Source organism: Pithys albifrons, chromosome 21 (genome assembly GCF_047495875.1).
Source record: "Pithys albifrons albifrons isolate INPA30051 chromosome 21, PitAlb_v1, whole genome shotgun sequence".
Lineage (NCBI taxonomy): Eukaryota > Metazoa > Chordata > Aves > Passeriformes > Thamnophilidae > Pithys > Pithys albifrons.
The window spans coordinates 9,527,046-9,551,794 of NC_092478.1; the positions used below are offsets into that span (position 1 = coordinate 9,527,046).

The 24,749-nt window shown below is 55.9% G+C and overlaps 1 protein-coding gene across 2 annotated transcripts in view; it reads right to left on the minus strand.

The window, feature by feature from the left end:
- Window positions 1-19,991: 19,991 nt before the first annotated feature.
- The window catches only part of GALNT17 (polypeptide N-acetylgalactosaminyltransferase 17), a 217,281-nt gene continuing 212,523 nt past the window's right edge, over window positions 19,992-24,749 (minus strand). For both annotated transcript variants that reach the window (XM_071575190.1, XM_071575191.1), the window contains 2 exons: window positions 24,502-24,669; window positions 19,992-22,678 (listed from right to left, as the gene is read on the minus strand). In XM_071575190.1, coding sequence (XP_071431291.1) covers window positions 22,550-22,678; window positions 24,502-24,669 — 297 coding nt within the window. In that variant the 3' untranslated portion in view covers window positions 19,992-22,549. The remainder of the gene's footprint in view (window positions 22,679-24,501; window positions 24,670-24,749) is intronic.

Here is a 24,749-nt window from a genome sequence, read left to right on the forward strand (position 1 = left end):
CAACCCTGACAGATCCTGGCAGAGAAACACAAGCCCTGAGCTTTCTTTGTAACAAACCCCTTCGCTGTTACTCAAAGGCTCATCTCAGGATGTCAGTACGGATTTCTCTGTGGTCACGGTGGGGTTGAGCTCATCAACAGGCAGAAGAGAAACAATCCTTCCTTTTAAATGTTAATGGAGACCTTTGTGGTCCTAATCTCGCAGAACTGTGTGATTTATTGCTGCTGTTCCTGCTCTGCCTGCAGCTCTGAGCTCTGCACACACACGTGCGTACACAGATTTGTGATTCTGTCCTCTGCTCTCTGTGCACACTGTCCTTCCAGAGCTGGGTAATCAAGACCCACAGACACCTCTACCCTCCTACAAAAGGCTCACAGCAGACTATCCAGTCTGGGTGGAGGGTCAAGACTCAGGAGACCACTCTGATGCTAAGAGAGAATTCACAGAATCACAGAAAGGTTTGGGTTGGGAAGGTTGAGGACACAGCTCAAGCTCTGCCAGGGGAAATTGAAGTTGGAGATCAGAAAATAATTCTTTGCAGAGAGAGTGCTCAGGGATTGGAATGGGCTGCCCAGAGAGGGGGTGGATTCCCCATCCCTGGAGGTTTTTCAGCTGAGCTTGGCCGTGGCACTGAGTGCCATGATCTGGTAAAGGGACTGGAGTTGGCCCAAGGGTTGGACTTGATGATCTCAGAGGTCTTTTCCAACCCAATCAATTCTATGATTCCATGATTCTATGACCTTAAAGCTCATCTTGTTCCACTCCTTGCCATGGGCAGGGCCACCTTCAATCAGTCCAGCCTGATCTTGGACACTTCCAGGGTGAGGAGGGATGTAACAGCCAAGCTGCCTTTCAGCATGAAACAGGGCAGAGGAGCTCTCTGGGTGATGGTCCTTGGCCCCAGCTCCAACAAGCTTTCTGTGCCTGTGCTTTGGGTGTGTTTAAACTCATTCACTGATTTCTGTGATTGCTTCTGGATGCAGAGAGGAGAGTTGAGACAAGAGGATTAACCAGAAGGTCACAGAATCAGAGAATGACAGAAGGATCTGAGCTGGAAGGGACCCACAAGGATCATCCAGTCCAACCCCTGGCCCTGCACAGACACTCCAACAATCCCACCCTGTCCCTGAGGGTGTTGTCCAAACACTCCTGGAGCTCTGGCAGTTCAGAGCACAGTGTGGTGTCAGCAAAGGCAACAAATGCTCTTTGCAGCTGCTGAGTTTGGATAAAACATGGAGTGTTATGACCTCAGTCCTTCAATGTCTTACCTTTCATGGGGCAGGTTTCCCCAAATCATTCCAAGGTAGCACTTGAACTTAGAGCCAAAGCTCTTCTGTGAGTTGAGATCCAGAGCAAACCCACCCCCCACTGTCAGCCCTGGGGGTGCAAGTCTGAAGAACATTCCCATCATGCTCATGGTGATGGTAATGGAGAGAAATCCAACCCTCGTGGACCATGTCAGGCTCATTTCAGCTCCTGTGGGAGGTGAAATCTTCAGGTTCCTGTCTGTGCATCTCGAGCTGTGTTACAAAGGTCAGGGTCGGGTCTGGTGAGCACCAGGCAGGTCCATGGTGGCTGGAGAGGGCTGAGCCAAGCCTGGGAGCCAGTCCATGGGCTGAGATCCAGATCAAGGGGCTCTGGGGGTAGACACCAGCTTGGATGTGTCCAAGGAGACCAACCCTCCTCCAGCCCAGCCCAGGAAAACCTGAGGAGGACCCAGGGCTGAGCCTCCTGTGCCCACGGGTGTTTGTGACCACCTCTGTGGAAGGATTTGCAATAGAGACTAAAAGGCTGTGCTGCCAAAGTGCTGCCTTCCCACACAGGGTCCTCTGCTGGGGCAGTCTGGTCCCTGCACACCTGGCAGAAATGGCAGGAGAACCTCTTTGTGTCTGACCTGCTTTGGTTGCTGCAGCTCAGAGATACCCCTGGGAGCAGAGGCAGCAACAGCCCCTTTGCCAGGTCACAGAATCCCAGGATCACTGAGGCTGGAAAAGCTCCCAGGGCCTTCAGGTCCAACCTTTGACCCAACACTTCCATGCCCACTAAAACCACCCCACAAAATGCCAGATTTACTTGTGTTTTGAACAAACCAACTCCCCCACTGCCCTGGGCAGCTGTGCCAGTGCCTGATCATCCTTTCAGTGAAGACATTTTTCCAAATATCCAACCTGAACCTCCCCTGGTGCAAATGTCATCTGACAAAGTCCCTCTATTCCAAGGGCTTTGGGTTTTCCCCCAGTTTGGCTCTTCCCTGGGACCTCAAGTTCCCAGACTCTGCTGGGAGCACCTCAGCGTTCCCACACCTGCTGAGAGGGTGGAAAATCTCACCCCAAGGATCCAACCCCGAACAGCAAGAAATCTGTTGGACGTCTCATGTCCATGAGAGGGAGCAACTTTTCCTCCCTTGCGCTGCTGTAGCAGCGGAACTTCCAGGCCTGGCTTTTCCAACCGATTTTTTAACTTAGGATCCTGAGGACCTCTCGTGGTGGGAAGTGAAAATAAGTTTGAGAAGAGCAGGAGAGGACTGAGCAGTCCGGGCTGGGTGCATGGATTGGTTAAAGAGACTTTAGGATCAGAAAACAGGAGAGAAGGTGCTCCCAGATAGGAGTTCCTGCCCCTCCCCTTGGAAAGTCTGCAAACACCCACCTGTGCCAGGTGAGGTCCCTGCAGCCCTCCTGGGATGTCAGGATGCTCCTGGTTCTACAGCACAAACAACCCAACCCTAAAAGTGTGAGGTCACAGGGATGCCAGGCCAGCTTGTCCACCCTTGGAGGTCCCCCTGGAGCTCAGGAATCCTACTCTGACAGTTGTTTCCTTGCAGGACCATGTTTGGAGGAGCAGTGCCAGCCTGTGGTTGGGCACAGGATGAATTCACTGTGCCCCAGGTTGGTGTTTCACCCCTCCAGCCCCAAAGCACTGGTGTTGATGGTCTTTTAATTTGAGGATTTTTTTTCAGGAGGGGAAAAAATTCCAATGGGGAAGACCTGAGCAAGGTCCCACCACGTGTGTCCATCACCACCTCTCCAGCTCAGCTGCAGCTCTCAGCTCCTGAGGGGAAAGGCAAACATTGTGTTGGGGATCAGATCAGGGCTGAGACCTCAAGTGAGGCAAATGGTCAGCACAGACACCCAGGAGGTTCAGGTTGGACATCAGGAAGATCTTCCTTCAGGAAAGGGTGGTCAGGAACTGGAAGGGGCTGCCCAGGGGGGTGGTGGAGTTCCCACTCCTGGAGGTGGCCAAGGAAGGACTGGATGTGGCACTCAGTGCTCTGGGCTGGGGACAAGGTGGGGATCAAAGGTTGGACTCGATGACCTCAGAGGTCTTTTCCAACCTGGATGACTCTGTGATTCTCAGGGGGTGCTGTTGTGCTGGCTTGTGGGCAAAGTGTCACCAAGGAGGTCCCAGCACTGGGCAGTGCCCCCTCTGCACCAGCCCATGCAAGGCCTTCTCTCTCCTTTCAGCAGCTAAAAGACCCCTCCTGCCATGTCAAAGCTTTTTCAGGTGAAGCCACAATCCCACCCCACTCACTAAGGACAGCTCAGCTCCCCATTTCCATCTCCCTCTCATCTCCCAGTGCCTGGCTAATTAACACACCACTGATTGCCTGGCTAATTAACACACCACTGATTGCCTGAAGTGCCTCCACCAGGGCACTCTGGGACCTCCCTGCCCCCAGGACACTGAGCTTTCCTTGGGAGAAGGCAGAGCAGAGCCCACCCCAGGACAGCCCACCCTTCAGCATGTCCCCCACACCCAGGCAGAGCAAACCCACCTTCTCAGGGCTGTGTCCCCAAGCCACGTGCCATGACCTGTTCTTCTGGGTGCTTTGGAGGTGGTTGGGTTGTGGAATCCAGGCCTTTGGCCCCAGATGCTCTTGTTCAAATGACACATTTATAACTCTTTACTTTTCTTCTGTCTTTTCTTCTCCCCTTTTTGAAGGCCATCCTGTCACTCCTGAGGAGCAGAGGTGGCTCTAATACCTCTGACATGGTTTGCCAAGTAGTTTAGATGGATTTTATCCAACTCATGTGATTTCCATGCTGGAAAAGTCCTCTCCAGACCCAGAAGTTCCAGTGCTGCTGATGACTCAACAAACTGATGCTTTTGGTGCAGCCTTGGGGCCATCTCTGCCCCCAAGGCCTCCCTGCTGGGGCTCTGCAGCTCTTTGTTTGCTCCAGGCACTTCCAGCCCTGCCTCTTGGCCACCCCAAGGCAACACAGCTCTGGCACTTTCTCCTCTCTCTCCTGTCCTACCTCTTGAGATGTCAAGCTTTCCTCCTTGCCTGTGAGTCTCCTCTCTGAGACACGGATAGGCAGGAGATGGAGCTGCTGGAGAGAGGTCAGAGGAGCCCACGGAGATGCTTTGAGGGCTCAACAAGCCCCTCTGCTCTGGAGCCAGACTGGGACACTGGGGGGGCTCACCTGGAGAAGAGAAGGCTCTGGAAGACCTGAGAGCCCCTTCCAGTGCCCAAAGGGGCTCCAGGAGAGCTGGAGAGGGACTGGGGACAAGGGATGGAGGGACAGGACACAGGGAATGGTTCTAAGCTGAAGGATGATAGGGTTAAATGGAATATTGGGAAGGAATTCCTGGCTGTGAGGGTGGGCAGGCCCTGGCACAGGTGCCCAGAGAAGCTGTGGCTGCCCCATCCCTGGGAGTGTCCCAGGCCAGGTTGGACAGGGCTTGGAGCACCCTGGGCTGGTGGGAGGTGTCCCTGCCCGTGGCAGGGGGTGGAATGAATGATCTTTAATGCCCCTCCCAACCCAAACCTTTGGGATTCTATGATGTTTATTTTAGTAAAGGATCAGGACTTAAAAAGACACACACCCCAAAGGTCTTGGACTGTGTCCTGTGCCAGCTGGCACATCCCTGGGCTCAGCATCCTGCCAAGGTGACCCAGGACAGCCTCTCCATGAGGCCACCCCAAGGAGAGGACCTTCCCAAGGCACAGGCACACAGGGAGCTCTGGGCACAGAAATCACACTCCTGTTCATTGCCACCTTTGCCAAACATGGGGTTCCTTCCCTGGAGCCACCTCCTGAGGGGGCACCTTGGCACAGCCCCTGCCTTTGGGCCTCCCTCCAGCTGGGCAAACACAAACCATTTTTAAACACAGCTTTGGGTAAGACTGAGCTCAACCTGCCTGGGTAAAGCTTCACCCAAAGCCCCGCTGTGCCCTGGCACCACTCTCAGGGAGGAGCCTTTCTCAGCTCTTTTGGGACCAGCTGGCATTTTCCAGCCCCATCACCACATCCTGGGCTCTGCCAGCCTTGCCCTCACCCTCTGCTTCTAACCCTGCCAGCCTGCCGGGCTGTTCGGTTTTCAGGCACAAGGTGGCACTGGGGCAGCAGTTTTCCCTTTCCTGTGGCTGGTTCCAGCAGTGCCCAGCAGTGCCCAGGCAGAGGGACCCCCGGTGCCCCCCAGCCCTGCAGACACAGCCCTGCCCTGCCACGGGGGGCTTTCAGAAAGCCCTGAATTCCAAATGCCAACCACAGCCTCACCCTCCAACCTGAGGGCCCCACCACTGGGTGTGGGGACGGGTGGCACACCTCCTGCCACTGCCACTGCCACTGCCACTGCCACTGCCACCGCCACCCAGGGCACCAATCCCATCCCACTCACACCTCACAGGGCTTCCCTTCTCTACGGGGGTCTCACACCACACACAGGGCCCCGGGCATGGGGCACCCATCCCCCCATGGGCATGAGGTGCCACCCTCCTGCTGGCACTGATGTCTCCAGCAAGCTCATCCAGCCTCTTTCTCTCACCAAGCCACTCTGGCCCTTGAGAGTTCTCTCTGTCTGGGGGGAATTCTTATTAATTTTCCCCTTATTTATTTTCCACCTTCCAGCCCCTCAGGGTGTTTCCCTCCAACAGAGAAGAGAATCATAGAATCACAGAATGGATTGGGTTGGAAAAGACCTCCGAGATCATCAAGTCCAACCCTTGGTCCAACTCCAGTCCCTTTACCAGATCATGGCACTCAGTGCCACGGCCAAGCTCAGCTGAAAAACCTCCAGGGGTGGGGAATCCACCCCCTCTCTGGGCAGCCCATTCCAATCCCTGAGCACTCTCTCTGCAAAGAATTTTTTTCTGCTCTCCAACTTCAATTTCCCCTGGCAGAGCTTGAGCCCATCGTGCCCCCTTGTCCTATTGCTGAGTGCCTGGGAGAAGAGACCAACCCCCACCTGGCCAGAACTTCCCTTCAGGCAGTTCCAGACAGTGCTGAGGTCACCTCTGAGCCTCCTCTTTTCCAGGCTGAACACCCCCAGCTCCCTCAGCCTCTCCCCACAGCTCTTGTGCTCCAGTCCCTACACCAGAGAGAGCTCTGCCCTGGCACACAGGGAAAAGGCCTCAGACCCCATGGGCGATGGGCACCAGCACCTTCCTGGGGCCACCTGGGCCTGAGGAGCAGCTTGGGGCAGCTGCCAATGTTGCTGGAGCACATGAGGTGATGGCACTGCTGGAGGATCCTCACAAGCCTCTCTGCAAAGGGGACAGCTGGTGGCTTGGTGGCCAAGTGGGGACACAACAGCACCCTGTGCCACCTGCCCAGGTGAGAGCTTGGCAGAAGTGAAGACCAAAACATGAAGCATCTGCGAGTGAGATATTTAGAAATCCCTGTGGCTCGAGGAGATGGCAGAGCAAGAGAGATAAACCCAAGCCCAGCAATGGGGAAAGCAGCCAAACTCCTCCCTGGCTGTTGGGATGAGCATCAGCCCCAGGATGGCACGGGGCAGAGCCAGGTGTGTTCACACAGACGTGGCACAGACTGTGCTGAGCTGGGAAGGACCCACAGGGACCATCAGTCCAACCCTCAGCCCTGCCCAGGCCCAGCCCCAAGAGTCACCCCCTGAGCCTGAGACAAAGGAGTGTCCAGAATCCAAGGCAGGGCTTAGTTGGGATGCAATTCCTGGTTGTGCAGCCCCTGCAGATCCACCCCCTTGGGCAGCTCAGCAGAGCAGGGCCTGAGGGAGTGGGGCTTTGGGGAGGGAGGAGGAAGGGGAGCTGAGGGGCCACTGCTCTGCTGCCATCCTGGCTCCTGACCTGCCTGGGCATTGCTTGGCATGCAGAGTGCCAGTTCTTCAGCCCTGGGCTGCTTCTGGGGCAAATGTTGGCATTGGCTGAGGAATCCCAGAACCCCAGACTGGGCTGAGCTGGGAGGGACCCACAGGGACCATCAGTCCAACCCTCAGCCCTGCCCAGGCCCAGCCCCAAGAGTCACCCCCTGTGCCCCAGAGCATCATCCAAACCCTCCTGGAGCTCTGGCAGCCTTGGGGCTGTGCCCACTGCCCTGGGGAGCCTGGGCAGTGCCCACCACCCTCTGGGGGAAGAGCCTTTCCCTGAGATCCAACCTGCCCCTGCCCTGGCACAGCTCCAGCCATTCCCTGGGTGCTGTCCCTGCCCTGGCACAGCTCCAGCCATTCCCTGGGTGCTGTCCCTGGTCCCACAGAGCAGAGCTCAGTGCCTGCCCCTCCTCTGCCCCTCCCCAGGGAGTTGTCCCTGCACTGAGCTCTCCCCTCAGTCTCCTCCTCTCCAGCTGAACACCCCAAGTGCCCTCAGTGCCCTCACTCGCTGCCCCTCCAGGCCCTGAACCATCTCTGTGCCCTCCTTTGGACACTCTCTAATGGTTCAATCTCTCCCTTCCATTGTGTGCCCCCAAAGTGCCCCAGCCCTGCAGGTGGGGCTGCCCCAGAGCAGAGCAGAGTGGGACAATCCCCTCCCTCGGGGCAGAATCAGCTCTGCCCTGCTCTGAGACCCTTCCCAAACCCTCTTCCTTGTCTCCATCCCTCTCCTCAGGCATTGCAGCATCACCTGAGCTGACCTTGGGCATCTCCCAGCCCAGGGCACCCTCCTGGCTGGGGACACACGAGGTCTCTCCTGATCAGCAGCTGCCAAGAGGGAAGCTGAGAAATAACAGCCGTGAAACGTTAAACACTCCAGCGAGGAGCAAGTTCCTCCCAGGCAGTTTTCCAGGCCAGTGGTTACAACAATCTCTCAGTGTGTTTACACACAAATAACAATAATTAAAGCAAAACTCAACAGAACCCTCTGTGCTCCTTCCTGATCAAAATCGACCAAAATAAAACCCTCCATGGAAAACAACTGCAATTCTCCTGTGCTGCTCAGAGTCTCCCAGGAGTCCTGTCTTTGAGGGAGACACAGCACAGGATGGAATCACACAGGCTGAGGTGCCACTTCTCCAAGGAACAGGATCCACAGGGAATGGCTGGAGCTGTGCCAGGGCAGGGACAGGGCACAGGGAATGGCTGGAGCTGTGCCAGGGCAGGGACAGCACCCAGGGAATGGTTGGAGCTGTGCCAGGGTAGGGACAGCACCCAGGGAATGGCTGAAGCTGTGCCAGGGCAGGGACAGCACCCAGGGAATGGCTGGAGCTGTGCCAGGGCAGGGGCAGCACCCAGGGAATGGCTGGAGCTGTGCTAGGGCAGGGACAGCACCCAGGGAATGGTTGGAGCTGTGCCAGGGCAGGGACAGCACCCAGGGAATGGCTGGAGCTGTGCCAGGGCAGGGACAGCACCCAGGGAATGGCTGGAGCTGTGCCAGGCCAGGGGCAGCACCCAGGGAATGGCTGGAGCTGTGCCAGGGCAGGGTCAGGTTGGATCTCAGGGAAAGGCTCTTCCCCCAGAGGGTGGTGGGCACTGCCCAGGCTCCCCAGGGCAGTGGGCACAGCCCCAAGGCTGCCAGAGCTCCAGGAGGGTTTGGATGATGCTCTGGGGCACAGGGGGTGACTCTTGGGGCTGGGCCTGGGCAGGGCTGAGTGTTGGACTGATGGTCCCTGTGGGTCCCTCCCAGCTCAGCCCAGTCTGGGGTTCTGGGATTCTCTGGACACAAAGGTCCCTTGCTCAGTATCAAGCTCCTCTCTCTTAAACACCAGAACACAGAATAATTCAGTTGTAGCCCAATATTGCAATATTTGCTTCAAAATTTGGCTGTTCTGACTTTGATGACCATGAAAAAGTCATGACTATAAACCTGTTCAACCCAACACAAACCAGGTTGAAATTAAACTCTGAAGCCTCCACTGGTTTCTAAGCTGATACTTTAAACATGTAAATTCTGTCATCACTTGGATATTCACTCAGATTTGGGAAGGTGCATGAAAAGAGAGATCTTGAACTGGTTATTGCCAGAAAATCCCAGCTCAGACAGCCCCAATACAGGGCCAGGAGGTGGACTGGGTGACCCTTGGGAGTCCCTTCCATGGCATTCTCAGAGTCCTTGAGAACTCCATCCCTTCTCTGCAGGGTGAATTTTGGGCTCAAGACTCCTGAGTTGCTTTAAAGAACACGAGGAGTTTATTGACTGGATTGTGCCTCTGGAAGTTTGACAGTGAAATTGCAGAGAAATGCGTGGATTTATTCCTGTCACAATTTCACACACAGACCTGCAGGGTGGGGGAAATCCCTCATTAAAACATCAACAGCAGCTTGTTGGAGGTTTTCAAGTCCCTGGTTCAAAGGGTTGAATAATAAACATGTTTTACCTGCAGCTTTTCCCAGGAAGGTTTCAAACACTGTGGGCTATCAAATATTAAGGAACATTTTAACCAGCACTTTTCCCTCCTCACCTGAGAGCTCCAGAGGGTCAATAACTGATGCCAGGCTGAGGACACCTTCATAGAATCACAGAATGGATTGGGTTGGAAAAGACCTCTGAGATCATCAAGTCCAACCCTTGGTCCAACTCCAGTCCCTTTACCAGATCATGGCACTCAGTGCCACGGCCAAGCTCAGCTGAAAAACCTCCAGGGATGGGGAATCCACCCCCTCTCTGGGCAGCCCATTCCAATCCCTGAGCACTCTCTCTGCAAAGAATTTCTCTCTGCTCTCCAACTTCAGTTTCCCCTGGCAGAGCTTGAGCCCATCGTGCCCCCTTGTCCTATTGCTGAGTGCCTGGGAGAAGAGACCAACCCCCACCTGGCCAGAACTTCCCTTCAGGCAGTTCCAGACAGTGCTGAGGTCACCTCTGAGCCTCCTCTTCTCCAGGCTGAACACCCCCAGCTCCCTCAGCCTCTCCCCACAGCACTTGTGCTCCAGTCCCTTCTCCAGCCTCGTTGCTCTTCTCACTTGGGTTGGAAGAGACCTCTGAGATCATCAAGTCCAACCCTTGGTCCAACTCCAGTCCCTTTACCAGATCATGGCACTCAGTGCCACGGCCAAGCTCAGCTGAAAAACCTCCAGGGATGGGGAATCCACCCCCTCTCTGGGCTCTGCCTGCCCAGGGTGATGCCCCTTGGCATCCCTTCCCTTGCAGCAGGAGGAAATTGGTGCTACCAAGGATCAGGGAGAGGATTTCAAGCTGCATTTCAGCTTGCCCAGGGCAGCAGCAGGAATGGGAGCAGCCACTTCTGTTCCCAGCCCACGGCACGGGCGTTTTATTAAATGTGCATCTCAGGAAAATCATGTTTTCCCTCTGCTGCCACTGTCAGTGATCACCGGCCTCCCAGCAGCCAGGAGAGAGCAGCTGATGAATCTCAATCTCTGGGAGCTGGGAGATATCCATCAAAGCCTGAGGAGAGTGGATTTTGCCTATTGAAACAGTTTAAGCACTGATGGGATTATAATTATCTCGCCATCGACTCCAACAAAGCGGCTCGGCGGGAGCCGCTCCACTTAAACACAGGCGGGTCAACGGAATTAGCCCGTGGCAAAGGGAAGGGGAGATCGTGCCCTTGCTCTGGAGATGGGCTGTAATTAATTGCAGTCCTGATTTCTATGGGTCAAGCCCTCATGGGGCCAGGGGGTGACACTCAGCAGGTGGATGTCACCTCTCATGGAGCAGCCGGGATATGGGGAGCCTCTGAGAACCAAATATGGGAGGATTCCTGGCTCCAGAGGTCATGGATCTACTTCTTAGATATTAGGAAGGAATTCCTGGCTGTGAGGGCAGGGCCTGGCACAGGTTGGGCAGAGAAGCTGTGGCTGCCCCATCCCTGGGAGTGTCCAAGGCCAGGTTGGACAGGGCTTGGAGCAACCTGGGCTGGTGTTCAGTTCTGGGCCCCTCAGTTCAGGAAAGAGACTGAGGGGCTGGAGCGGGGCCAGAGAAGAGCAACGAGGCTGGAGAAGGGACTGGATGTGGCTCTGAGTGGCCTCTTAAACACCTCCAGGGACAGAGAATCCAACATGTCTTGATCCAACCCCACTGTGATCACAAGCCCAGGGCACGGAGTGATCGCAGTAGGGTTGGATCAAGGGTTGGACTTGATGATCTCAGAGGTCTCTTCCAACCCAAGTGAGAAGAGCAACGAGGCTGGAGAAGGGACTGGAGCACAAGAGCTGTGGGGAGAGGCTGAGGGAGCTGGGGGTGTTCAGCCTGGAGAAGAGGAGGCTCAGAGGTGACCTCAGCACTGTCTGGAACTGCCTGAAGGGAAGTTCTGGCCAGCTGGGGGTTGGTCTCTTCTCCCAGGCACTCAGCAATAGGACAAGGGGGCACGATGGGCTCAAGCTCTGCCAGGGGAAATTGAAGTTGGAGAGCAGAAAAAACTTCTTTGCAGAGAGAGTGCTCAGGGATTGGAATGGGCTGCCCAGAGAGGGGGTGGATTCCCCATCCCTGGAGGTTTTTCAGCTGAGCTTGGCCGTGGCACTGAGTGCCATGATCTGGTAAAGGGACTGGAGTTGGACCAAGGGTTGGACTTGATGATCTCAAAGGTCTTTTCCAACCCAAATCAATTCTGTGATTCTGTGATTCTATGAAGGTGTTCCTGCAGGGGGTGGGACTGGATTGTCCTTGTGGTCCCTTCCAACCCAACCCATCCCATGGGTCTGTGAGTCTTTAATGAGCCAGAAGGCTCTGATGGCTTTGGGGGAGGAAACATGACAGAGCCACAGTTTGATCTTTTCTGGATCACAAGAAACATGACACAGGAAATAAGAACAGAGGGAAAAAATCCATCCAGCCCCCCTGGCAGGGCTGGCAAGGCTCAGGGTTTGCCACTCCAGCAGGAGAATTCAGCCCAGACACGTGGAGACCTTTCTGACAGCGAGGGCAGTGGGGCCTGAGGGAGCCCCGATGAGCCACCAGATGGGATGAACATCCTCCAGGAAGGGTCCTGAACAGCCACCCTGGGGATGGAGGAGCTGCCCAGCACCCCCCAGCCCTGCCTGATGGGTGCTGGTCCTGAGGGGGACCCAGTGCTGGAGTGACCCACCCCTAGTGCTGCCCAGGGTAGGACTGACCCTTCCTGGCACCCTGTGCTGGGTGGGGCACCTTTCTGGTGGCCAAAGCCACACCCAGCCCAGGTATCTGCCCAGTGCTCCTCTCACCAGATCCAGCCCTGACCTCTCCCAGTTCCCTTTCTTGAGCCCTCCCTTCCCCCCACACCCCCCATTTCCCTCTTGAAGTGCCATGTGGTGCCATGTGCTCCACAGTCCCACCACCAATGCCCTGCAGGGCACCTGAAGGGACTCTGGGCCTTCCTTCTGCTCTCACTCACCTTGACCAGGGCACCAAAAAGACTGGCAGAATATCTGGTTTTTTTCCTTATTGGGAAAAAATTACCAACCAACCAAGCCAAGAAAGTGAGACCCACTGTGGTAGTTTTGGCAGTTGGCATCTTGCCAAGCTGAACCATAACACCCACTTGGTCCCATCTCATCCCTTTCCCCCTCCATCCACATGGGTGGCCCAGACCCTCTCAGTGAAGGACCTCAGGCTCATCCACCACCTCAGAGGGACAAACATCATGGATTTCTGTGCTTGGAAGCAGCATCTGCCCACTGTCTGCACCTTTCCATGGCAGGGAAATCTTGGAATGTGGAAAAATCCCAGATTTGGCCACACAACCACCTGTGGCAGGGCAGGATGGGCACCAGCTGCTGGCACAAGCTGGGCTGGTGCCTATTTCTTGGCAATAAAAACCAAAACAAAACAAAAAAGGATTTGTGTTGGGATTAGAGGCCCTGTGATTAAAATTTAAAGAAAGAAACACTGATTTCCCACTTAAAATGGGAAAGTGGGAGGTGGGGAATTCAAACAGCAAAACGCTGATACACAAAGAACAAAACACAAGGAGAGAGAACAAAAATAAGGGGGAAACAAAGCAAGAGGCAAAGAGGAGAGAGATGAAACAGGGAAAGAATGAGGAAGGGTGGGAAAAAATCAGAAGTGGAAATAAGCAATCAAAAGAAACAACAAAGGAAGAGGAGCAAACAAAGGCAAACTGAGGGAGAATAAAGGAGCGAGAGGGGCCAGAGAGGGAGCAAAGCCATCCAGGGAACAAAGAGGGGAGGGAGCCTGAGCCACAGCACAGACAGACAGCGCTGGAGACAAAGGGAACGAGCCACTGAACCAGCACCAAAGCAGGAGCCATGGAGGGCATGGAGGGCATGGAGGGCATGGGGGGCATGGAAGGCATGGGGGGCATGGGGGACATGGAGGGCATGGAGGGCATGGAAGGCATGGGGGGCATGGGGGACATGGAGGGCATGGAGGGCATGGAGGGCATGGGGGGCATGGGGGGCATGGAGGGCATGGGGGGCATGGGGGGCATGGAGGGTATGTAGGGCATGGGGGGCATGGGGGGCATGGAGGGCATGGGGGGCATGGAGGGCATGGAGGGCATGGAGGGCATGGAGGGCATGGGAAGCTGCCACTGCAGCCAAGGGCAGCGCTGCCTGTGCAGAGACAGACAGCGCTGGAGACAAAGGGAACGAGCCACTGAACCAGCACCAAAGCAGGAGCCATGGAGGGCATGTAGGGCATGGAGGGCATGTAGGGCATGTAGGGCATGGAGGGCATGGGGGGCATGGAGGGCATGGGGGGCATGTAGGGCATGTAGGGCATGAGGGGCATGGAGGGCATGTAGGGCATGGAGGGCATGGAGGGCATGGGGGGCATGGAGGGCATGGAGGGCATGGAGGGCATGGGGGGCATGGAGGGCATGGGGGGCATGGGGGGCATGTAGGGCATGTAGGGCATGAGGGGTATGGAGGGCATGGAGGGCATGGAGGGCATGGGGGGCATGGAGGGCATGGAGGGCATGGGGGGTATGGAGGGCATGGGGGGCATGGAGGGCATGGAGGGCATGGGGGGCATGGAGGGCATGGGGGGCACGGGGGCATGGGGGGCATGGGGAGCTGCCACTGCAGCCAAGGGCAGCGCTGCCTGTGCAGAGACAGACAGTGCTGGAGACAAAGGGAACGAGCCACTGAACCAGCACCAAAGCAGGAGCCATGGAGGGCATGGGGGGCATGGAGGGCATGGGGGGCATGGGGGCATGGAGGGCATGGGGGGTATGGAGGGCATGGAGGGCATGGAGGGCATGGAGGGCATGGGGGGCATGGGGGGCATGGAGGGCATGGAGGGCATGGAGGGCATGGAGGGCATGGGGGGCATGGGGGGTATGGAGGGCATGGAGGGCATGGCGGGCATGGAGGGCATGGAGGGCATGGGGGGCATGGGGAGCTGCCACTGCAGCCAAGGGCAGCGCTGCCTGTGGGCACAGCTGACACTGGGGCAGCCACCCCTGAGGCACCAGGTGGGCACGGGCAGGGTGGGCAGAGCCCCCCAAGTAGGGCTGGAAGGGTCGGTGCTGCCCCATGCCCTGGTGGGCAGTGCCCCAGGGCACTGAGAGGAGCCAGCTGGAATGGTTTAGCCCAGGCCTTGCCTGGTGGCCAAATGTAACCAGGGAGGGGCTTGTCTCCTGGATATTCCTCACCCATTTCTGATAAGAGACGGCAGATAAGGGGTTTGGTCTCCCTTTGGGTTACTGTGGAGGAAGAGGGCAGAGACTTCGCTGCTGCTGCTGCTCAGTCCCTTATCAGAGCCACACAGGAGATCAGGGAAATAGCTGAGTGAGACCCCCCAGGTGAGAGAAAAAAGCTGATTTTCTTCTAAGAGTGGTGGTGGGATTGTGTTGTGGGTGGGGATGTTCTTCTGTATCCACCAGGATTTCTTTTTGTTCTGTCTCTTCTTGTCACCCCTGTTTTCCCCTTCCCTTTCCCCCTCCCCTTTCCCTCTTGTGGCTGCAAATTGTATACAGATAATTGTAGGTATTTAGAGAATTACATAGATATATATTTATATATTGACTTGGCTCAGCTTCTTTCAAGGTTTTTTTTTCCCCTTTTCCCTGCTTTGGGGAGCAGGGGGAGAAGGAGGAGGAAGGGGGGTGGCTCGAGCTGGAGACCAGGACAAAGCCAAGACAGCAGCTCTGCACAGGGACCCCTCCAGGGGTGGAGCTGCTCCTCAGGGCCCCTGAGCTGCTGCAGAGGTGGCAGAAGGAGCTCTCCTTCCTCCAAGAATCCACCTCTCTCTCCTCAGCCCCAGCTCTCCTGTCCTTGCCCTCCTCCCAGAGCCAGATGGGCACATGGGCAAGGGGCATGGCTGAATTTGGGGTCCAGCTGGCACCAAACCAGCTGTGCTGCCACAGCCAAGGCCAAGGGTGACACTCAGGGCACCTCTGGGGTGACAGATCTGAGAAAGGGTAAAAAAAGAGCTGCTGAGAGAGAGAGGGGAGTGAGGAAATTGTGGGAGAAACAACCCTGCAGAGATGGGGGCAGTGCAGAGGGAGGGGCAGGAGGTGCTCCAGGTGCCAGAGCAGCCCATGGTGGGGCAGCTGTGCCAGAGCAGCCCATGGGGGTCCATGGGTGGGGAGACCCACCTGGAGCCCATAGAGGAACCCACCCTGGGGCAGGTGGAGGTGCCCTGGAGGAAAGTTCATCCCATGGAGAGCCCACCCTGGAGATGCCCTGGAGGAAAGTGCAACCCATGGAGAGCCCACACTGGAGATGCCCTGAAGGAAAGTTCATCCCATGGAGAGCAGGCCCTGGAGATGAGGAAAGGGCAGCCCATGGAGTGCCCACCCTGGAGATGCCCTGGAGGAAAGTGCAATCCATGGAGAGCCCACACTGGAGCAGGTGGAGATGCCCTGGAGGAAAGGACAGCCCATGGAGAGCCCACCCTGGAGAAGCCCTGGAGGAAAGGGCAGCCCATGGAGAGCCCACCCTGGAGGAGGTGGAGATGCCCTGGAGGAAAATGCAGCCCATGGAGAGCCCACCCTGGAGATGCCCTGGAGGAAAGTGCAGTGCATGGAGAGCCCACCCTGGAGATGCCCTGGAGGAAAGTGCAGCCCATGGAGAGCCCACCCTGGAGATGCCCTGGAGGAAAGTGCAGCCCATGGAGAGCCCACCCTGGAGATGCCCTGGAGGAAAGTGCAACCCATGGAGAGCCCACACTGGAGATGCCCTGGAGGAAAATGCAGCCCATGGAGAGCCCACCCTGGAGATGCCCTGGAGGAAAGGACAGCCCTGGCCCAGGGGAGATCCACACTGACACAGTTCTGGAGGGACTTTATCCCATGGGAAGGACCCCATGATGGCACAGGGGGAGAGTGTGAGGAAGGATCAACAGGCAAAGTGTGATGGACCAACTGCACCAACCCCCACTCACTCCACCTGCACCTCCTGGGGAGGAGGTGGGAGAGTTGGGAATGACCCAGTGAAGCTGAGCCTGGGAAACAGGGATGTTGGGAGAGGGTGGTTCCAGTTTGTTTCTCAGCAATAAATGAGATTATTTCCCCCCAGCCAAGTCTGTTTGGCCCATGGTGGTGCCTGCTGAGTGACCTCCTTGCCCTTCTTTTAACCCAGGAGCTTTTCCATGTGGTTTCCTCCCCCTGCCATGCTGTGGAAGGTGGGTGAGAGCAGCTGGGTGGGCATCCAGCAGCCCACCCCACCTCTGCACGTGCCAGAGATCCTGGGGCAGTTCTGCTCCACCTGCATCAGGGGCCACTTTTCCCAGGATGGGGCTGTGGGCACATTTTCCGTGCTGAGGAAGTGCAGGAAACCCCTCAGGTTCCTTGTGGAAGGTTGGAAGGCCCAAAGGCTGCTGGTGGTGACTGCTGCCCTCTCGGAATGCCAGGTGTGGGCACTGGTTTGGTGCTGGGTGCCAGCTCAGCACAGCACCTCGTCCCCACCCCGCTGTTGTTCCCTCCTGCCTGTGCTTGCTGAGGAATCACTTCCTGCCTGAGTTCTTGCCTAAGTGTGAAACACTCGCCCAGAACAATAAAACTGGAATTCCAATAGCCAGGAGAAGCATTTGGAGAGCTCTTTACCCATCAGGTCTCAGAGGCACCAGATGGGGCTGAAATCAGAACCATCTCCCCTGGAGAGCTCCCACATCTCTCCCTGTTATTCTGCCTTCTGTTGGAGGGACAACCCACGACTCAGAGGATCAGGGAGGCTCTTCCAGGCAGTGGTTCCTGCTTGGCTTCCAAACCAACATCTGGCAGCTCAGGAGCCCCTGGAGCCAATGCCCAGGGTATTGTTTTCCCTGCCTGGAGCACAACCCTTGGCAGGATCTCAGCTCTGAGAGGGATCCAAAGCACTTGGGCCAAATTCTTCTGAATGAGTGACCCAAACCAGGTGTTTGGAAGGAACTTTCCCTTTTAATTCTGACATAAATTCCTTCCTGGGCAGGTGTTTATCACACTCATCCTCATGGCATAGGACACTGAAGCCACTTGCTCCTGAGGAGACATCCTGGAGAACTGGAGACTGCTGAAGCTCCTCATCCTGCTCCTTTCCTTTGACCCTGTTCCTAAAGGGATGATGTCGCTTTGCTCCTCAGCAAAAGGCACAGCCAGAATGCCAGTCCCACCAGTCCTGACCTCAGTGGAGCCCTGAAGGAGCTGAGCAGTCTCCCTGGCTCCAGAGGGTTCTGTGGCTCCTGCCTGGAGAAGACTTCAAGCTGTAATTAATTTCTGGAATGTTTTCACTTCCAAGAGCAGTGACTTGAGGACCCACCTCCCCCAACACACAGACCAGTCCCCCTCCAAAAACCTGCCCATCCAGCACCTTCCCTCAGCTGGTGGGGCTGGAAGGGTTTATTTGTGGCCCCAAAGCTGGTACAAACTTTTCTGATGTTTAAAGGACTGTTTTGGTTTGGCAGCAACAGGGAATGACCTTCAGTCCTTCATGCCAATGTCCTTGGAAGTCCAGCTGAGCTTCCTAATGGTCACACATCCTTTTCCCAGTCCCCAAAGCAGCCAGGGATGGCTTCTCATCTGCCAAGATGAGCTGCAGAGGCTTCACATGCCTCATTTCCCTCTGCCCAGTGGTGTGCTCAGCTCTGAGCCCATCAGCAGCAGATGAGTGCCCAGATTGCTCCGTGCCCAAGCAGAGGCTTTTCTACTGGGAGGCCATCAGTTCAACTTCTGACTTCAAAGCAGAGTTTAACTTCATTTGAGGGCTTAGAGGGAACTTTCTGGAAGTTCTGCTCTCTGCCCTGGGCAGCACAAAGGGCCTCAGCAGAGAAGAGCTCACTGTTGGCTCCAGAGGGTGCTGGTCAAGGACTCAGAGTCCTGAGGGACGTCAGAGACAAGTGGTGTCCCCCAGGGGTCTGTTTTGGGGTCAGTGTCATTTATTATCTCCATTAGTGACAGGTGGGGATCGAGGGCCCCTCAGCAGGTCTGCAGTGACCCCCAGCTGAGGGTGCAGGGACACACCTGGAGGGTGGGGCCATCCAGAGGGACCTGCACAAGCTCCAGGAGTGGCCCCTGGGAATCTCCTGAGGGCTGACAAGACCAAGGGCTGGTGCTGCTCCTGGATTGGGGCAACCCCCAGGATCAATCCAATATGGAGCAGCCCTGGGAGAAGGACTTGGGGGGCTGGTGGGGGAGAGGCTGGACATGGCCCTGCCCAGAGACCCCCCTTGTCCTGGGCTGGTCCCACAGTGTGGGCAGCAGGACAGGGGGGGATTCTGCCCCTCTGCCCCCTCAGGTGAGACCCCCCTGCAGAGCTGCCCCAGCCCTGGGGGCAGCACAGGAAGGACATGGAGCTGCTGGAGAGTCCAGAGGAGGCACCAGGATGGGCAGAGGATGGGGCAGCTCTGCTGGGAGGGAAGGCTGGGAGAGCTGGGAGTGTTCAGGTGGAGATGAGAAGCTTTGGGGTGACCTAAGTGGGGTCTTGCAGGGCCTGAAGGAGCTACAAGAAAGGTGGAGAGAGACTGTTTACAAAGGCCTGGAGTGCCAGGGCAAGGGGAAATGGCTTCAAACTGCCAGAGGGCAGGGTGAGATGGGATATTGGGAAGGAATCCTTCCCTATGGGGGTGGACAGGCCCTGGCACAGGTTGGGCAGAGAAGCTGTGGCTGCCCCATCCCTGGGAGTGTCCAAGGCCAGGCTGGACAGGGCTTGGAGCAATCTGGGCTGGTGGGAGGTGTCCCTGCCCATGAGCTTTAAGGTCCCTTCCAACCCAAGGCATTGCAGGGTTCTGTGGCTCAATCTGCTGGGAAACACCTTGAACTGGTTCCTACCAAGGCCCTTGGCCCTGAGAGAGCCCTGAATGCATTCAATGCTCCCACCAAGGACTCAGGAAGTTTCCATGTTGTGCCATGCAGTTCCTTGGGCTACAAACCCCACCATGGAGCTCTCAGTGCCCCCCTCTGTGCCCACCCAGGCCCAAGCTGGAGGTTCCACTGACCTGGACCAACCCTCCCACCTGCTGTGCCCTCAGCTCAGGGGGCAGAGCTGCTGTGGTGCCCTCTATCAGAGACACTTCCCTCCTGCCCACAAAGTACCAGCCCATCCCTCACTCTCTTGCAGGGCACCACATCTTCAGCTGACCCGTTTTTTGGGAGAATGTGGATGTCAGGAAGTGTGAAGATGCCAATGTGAACTTCTCCAAACTTGGCTTGGTGTTTAAACCTCACTGTGGGTTGAAGGGGTGCCCTGAGCTCCAGGTTCCATTTAGGAACACCCAGGAATGCCCAGCCTGGGTTCAGGAACCTCTGTATTTCCCACAGAAGTTCTCTCAGGCTCTGGGCTGTCCCTGGCAGTGACAGCAGTGGGGGTGGGTGGAAGGGCAGCCCATCTCCCCCCACCCCCTCTCTTGATTCCTCCTTCATTTCCATTCCTTTGAAAAGTGAAAGTGTCATTAAAAGAGCAGCCCTTTTCTATTCAATAAGTAGCAGAGAAGAATGGCTGGCTCCGTATCTCATCAGCAGCAAAGCTTTTTAAAACCACTCAGGAGGCAAAGCTCAAATCATATATTTAATAAGAATCACTTGGATATCACTTCTCAAAGCAATTAACAGATGATTAGAGATAAGCGCAAGGATGCAACAATTAGACCCAGATTTCTACGACAGATCTCTACGGTTGGGAGGGCACAGAGCTGGGGCCACAGCCCCAGCTCTGCCCTGTGCATGTCACAGACAGGGGCAGGGCTCAGGGACAGGGACACAGCAGATTAAATCCTCATTTTCAGCCCTCATTTGGCTCGCGTTGATTTTCCTGATTCTTCTCAGTCGTTTGGGAGCTGCAATCACGGCAGTGACAATGGGCAAACCCCTCCCCGGGGGCTCTGCAGAGGGGGCAGAGGGGTCATTGCCACCCTGCCCTGCCCTGCCCTGCCCTGGGGAGGGTTTTCCTCCTGGAGCACGAAGGAAAGGCATCTGTGGACCTTCAGGAAGGGTCAAAGAGCTCGTCATCAACAGGATCCTTGTGTGGTGCCGCCCCAGTGTGGGGATGGCACCAATGACGCTGTGCCAGGGGCTGCTGGGCACATGGACATCCCAGAGGGGCAATGCAGGGAGCTGAACAGAGCCAGACCCTCCTGCCTGGCAGCTGGAGCTGCTCCTGCCAGGCTGGAGCCGAGCTGTGGGCACACATTCAGCTGTGCCGCCGGTGGCAGCGGGGACAGACGGAGGGCTGGTGGCAGTGCCACCTCATCCCACCACGATTCAATGTGACAAAGCCCATCTGCTGGTGCCCTGGGCACTGACAGGCCTCGAGCTGGACTGGGAACTGGGAATTATCCAACATCCAAGGGCTTTTGGGGTTGTTTCTCCTGGAACATGCAGGCTTTGCCCTCCACGGACCGATCCGTGACTGACGGCAAAGTGATCGCTCAGTTCAAGGGCTTTTCACCATTTGGACCAGAGGTGGGAAGTCTCCAATCCCCCAGACATTCCTGGAGTTCACCTCACCAGCAAACTGCTTCCCTTGGAAGGCAGCAACAAATGGAAGGGGGGAAAACATCTCATGCAGCTAAAGATTGGTGACCGTGTGGGGTTGGGAAGTGCTGGGATTGAACACACAAGAGATGATGCAACAGCCAACAGGAGAGCAAAGTTCTACATTGACTCCCTACCTTGCAGTTCAGGACAACTAAGAGGTTTGGCTTCATTAAGGGAAAAAAATCAGGGACAACCCCAGTGGCTGAGGGAGTCCTGTAAAGCCTAAAGGAGCAATCAGTCCTATGTGATGCTCGTTGCCATAGAAGGAACAAGGAAATAGATCTGCTTCTGTTCAATAAATTACTAAAACCTCAGGTATAAACTGCTGCATGGCATTGAAAATTCAACTCAGGAAACATCCAGGTAGCTTGATCCTGATGCAAATGGAAGACAGGCATGAGTGCTCTGCAGCAAACAACTCTGTGCACATCCCACCTTGGGGAAAATATTTACACATACATCTCATATATTAACCTATTTTAGTGCACCCTAGCCAGAGGGCAACCAGAAAGAGTAGTGCTCTGTGAGAAGGACAGGAGATGGGGCTGGGTCTCCTCTCTGCTGAGCAAAGCCTGGATCCATCCATGCATTTGGCAGGCCCATCTTTCCCTCTCCCAGGTAGCCAGACAACAGGACCCCAAGCAATGGTCTCCAAATGATGGTTGGGAGCAAGGATTTGGTAGCCAAAATGACTGTGGGCCAAAAAATAATCAGGTGAGATCAGTCCACCCTCTTCACAAGCCTCAAGTGACTTCAAGGTCAAGAATTTTAGGCAAACTGCCACTTATTGGTCTCCTGCCCTCCCTCTCTGTTCCTTCCATAGCTCAGGAGGGCCTGTGGTGACAAGGACAGTTTGGGCAGGACCTTGACCATGGTCAGACACTGATCACACAGGACAGGGGTGCTGAGCCTGAGGAAGAGAACACCACCACAAAGTTAGGGAGACCACCATTCCTGATGGCCCCACACAGCCATCCCAGAGCATTCCCAAGGAGAACCTGGTTGGGCTCTCCATGGGAGGTGCTCAGGGCTGGCTTGGCCAACAGCAGGGGAAGGAAGGTTTTATTCCATGGCATTTTGTTTGATGATGTCTGTGATGAAGGGTTGGAGAGATCCCTTGGAGCCACCAGGGTGAGTTTTGCTTCTCCAGCACTCAGGAAAGGGGCTGCTGCTGCAGGGGCAGGAAAGGGCAAAGAGCCACCACACCTTTCACACTGGGCTCATCTAGGCCTTGGCAACCTCTCCCTCTCACTCAAGTTTTCATCCTTGCCAGCTGGGCATTGCCAGGGTGCAAACCATTCCCTGCCAGGGCTGCAGGAGCTCCCCCCAGTCATTCCAGCAGCACTGAGTGGCACCTTTGAGTGCTCTGCAGAAGGAAGTAGCAGTTCTGACCCAATTCCAGTGGGAGACTGATGGACAACAAAAAGCAAAGCCACCAATGCCCACTTTCCCTGTGGCCTCTGCCAAGGACATGAAGAAAGCTCTGTTTGGAGATCCCATCCTTTCCAGAGAGGTCCAGTGGGGTCAGTCCAGGTCAGCCCATGGTTCCAGTCACACTCCCCTGACTTTTCCAGCCTTTACTTGATGAAATTTTTAATTGTCCACCTCTGTCCTGTGCAGCTACGAAGGATCAGATCCAGACCAGCCATTCCCTTGTTCTCCACCTCCAGGCACCGCCCTGTGCCCTTGTTGAGGATGGCACCATTCTGGAATCAAAGGACATGGGGGAAATAGTCAGAAAATTTAAGATATTGGGCTGCCTGTGGAGCCAACCAGGGGGGCAGCTGTGCCCTTGTTGAGGATGGCACCATTCTGGAATCAAAGGACATGGGGGAAATAGTGAAAAAAATAAAGATATTGGGTTGCCTGAGAAGCCAACCAGGGGGCAGCTGTGCCCTTGTTGAGGATGGCACCATTCTGGAATCAAAGGACATGGGGGAAATAGTGAAAAAAATAAAGATATTGGGTTGCCTGAGAAGCCAACCAGGGGGCAGCTGTGCCCTTGTTGAGGATGGCACCATTCTGGAATCAAAGGACATGGGGGAAATAGTGAAAAAAATAAAGATATTGGGTTGCCTGAGAAGCCAACCAGGGGGGCAGCTGTGACCTTGTTGAGGATGGCACCATTCTGGAATCAAAGGAGATGGGGGAAATAGTCAGAAAATTGAAGATATTGGGCTGCCTGTGGAGCCAATCAGGGGGGCAGCTGTGCCCTTGTTGAGGATGGCACCATTCTGAAATCAAAGGACATGGGGGAAAGAGTGAAAAAAATAAAGATATTGGGTTGCCTGAGAAGCCAACCAGGGGGGCAGCTGTGCCCTTGGGCTCTGCTGGGAGGTGCCCAACTCTGAGCTGGGTGGGAATGCAACTCAACCAATAAAATAACTCCTGAAATAAATACTGTGAATGGGATGAGCATCCCTTAACACCAGCAGCACAGCTCCCTAAGACCCAGGAACACCTGGAACCTTTGAATTCCCTGTGCTGGGAAGGTGAGATGCTTCTGTACAAAGTGTATTATTTACACTCTGCTGTGGGGCAAAACTACTGTGTATTCCTGTCTTTCACTCTAGATAGTCCATAAGAAACCAGGAAGTCATTGGCAGGTGTCCCAGTTGAGCAGGTGGGAGCAGTTTGTCCCTGTGTGGGTGTGCCCAAAGCTGGGCATTCTAAACCCTCTGGGCCATTGCCCAGCAACTGTTCCCAATGGCCCATTGGCAGCAGCTGCCCAGGGCACAGCTGAGCCCTCAGGCTGGGAGCTGGCTGGGAAAGAAGCCTGGCAGAGGAGCTGGGAGAACTGCCCTGCAGGGACTCCTTGGCACCTCCACACCCACCTGAGGGCTCAGCTCTGCTCAGGGGCCACCAACCATTCCAAAATCCCCCCTGACTGCCAGAGTCAGATCCCCCAGTGTGGAACTCCCTGCCCTGGGGGAGGCACTGGGGGCTCCCACCCAAACCTCAGGGGAGACAATCTTGGGCTTTGGGGACTGGGGAACCACTCACTGGATGCAGAGGAGGAGCAGCCCCTGGCCAGGAGGAGCCCCCCACTCTCCACCAGACTGTGCCATCATCTGCACCAACAGGTTTGTCCCTTCCTTTTCCTTTGGACTCAAGGGAACCACGTGGGGCTCAGCACAGGGGCCACCAAACCCCCCTGTGTTTGTGCCCCAGGGGGTGGGTTCCACTGCTGGGCTTGGGGGTTAAACCCAATTTCTCTTTGTGCCATTGCATTTCTTGGAATATTGTTATTAAATTGTAGCTCTGACTTATGATCTCTCTTGAATTGGGTTCATTTCTCCTGCCAGGTTACCTTTAAACCAGCACAGCAGGGCAGGTTCCATCCACTTGAGGGTATCAGAAAGGAAAACTCCTACAGGGAATGCTCCTGAAATGCTGTCCCTGATCCCTCTGAACCTCTTCCCTCTGCCTTGGGACTCAGCACGTGCTGTTCCATGGGACCAGCTCCTCCCTGTCCTACAGCAGATGCTGTGCCACAGCCCAGGCCACGGGAAGCAGGTTGGGAACACACCTGGATGAAGCTCCAGCGCTTGTGGAGGCTGCTCTTGACCTTCTCACAGTCCAGGAGCTGCGGGAAGCGGCTCTTGCCGTTGTCCACCAGGCACCGCGTGTCGGGCAGCAGTGTCGTGGTGCCCAGGGCGCCCAGGTGCAGGAACCCCTCCTTGGTGTAGCGTGCCAGCTGTGGGGCAGGGGGGGAGAGCAAGGACATCAGCACCTTGGGAGCATCATAACAGTCATACAGGAGAAAAACTGCAGGGA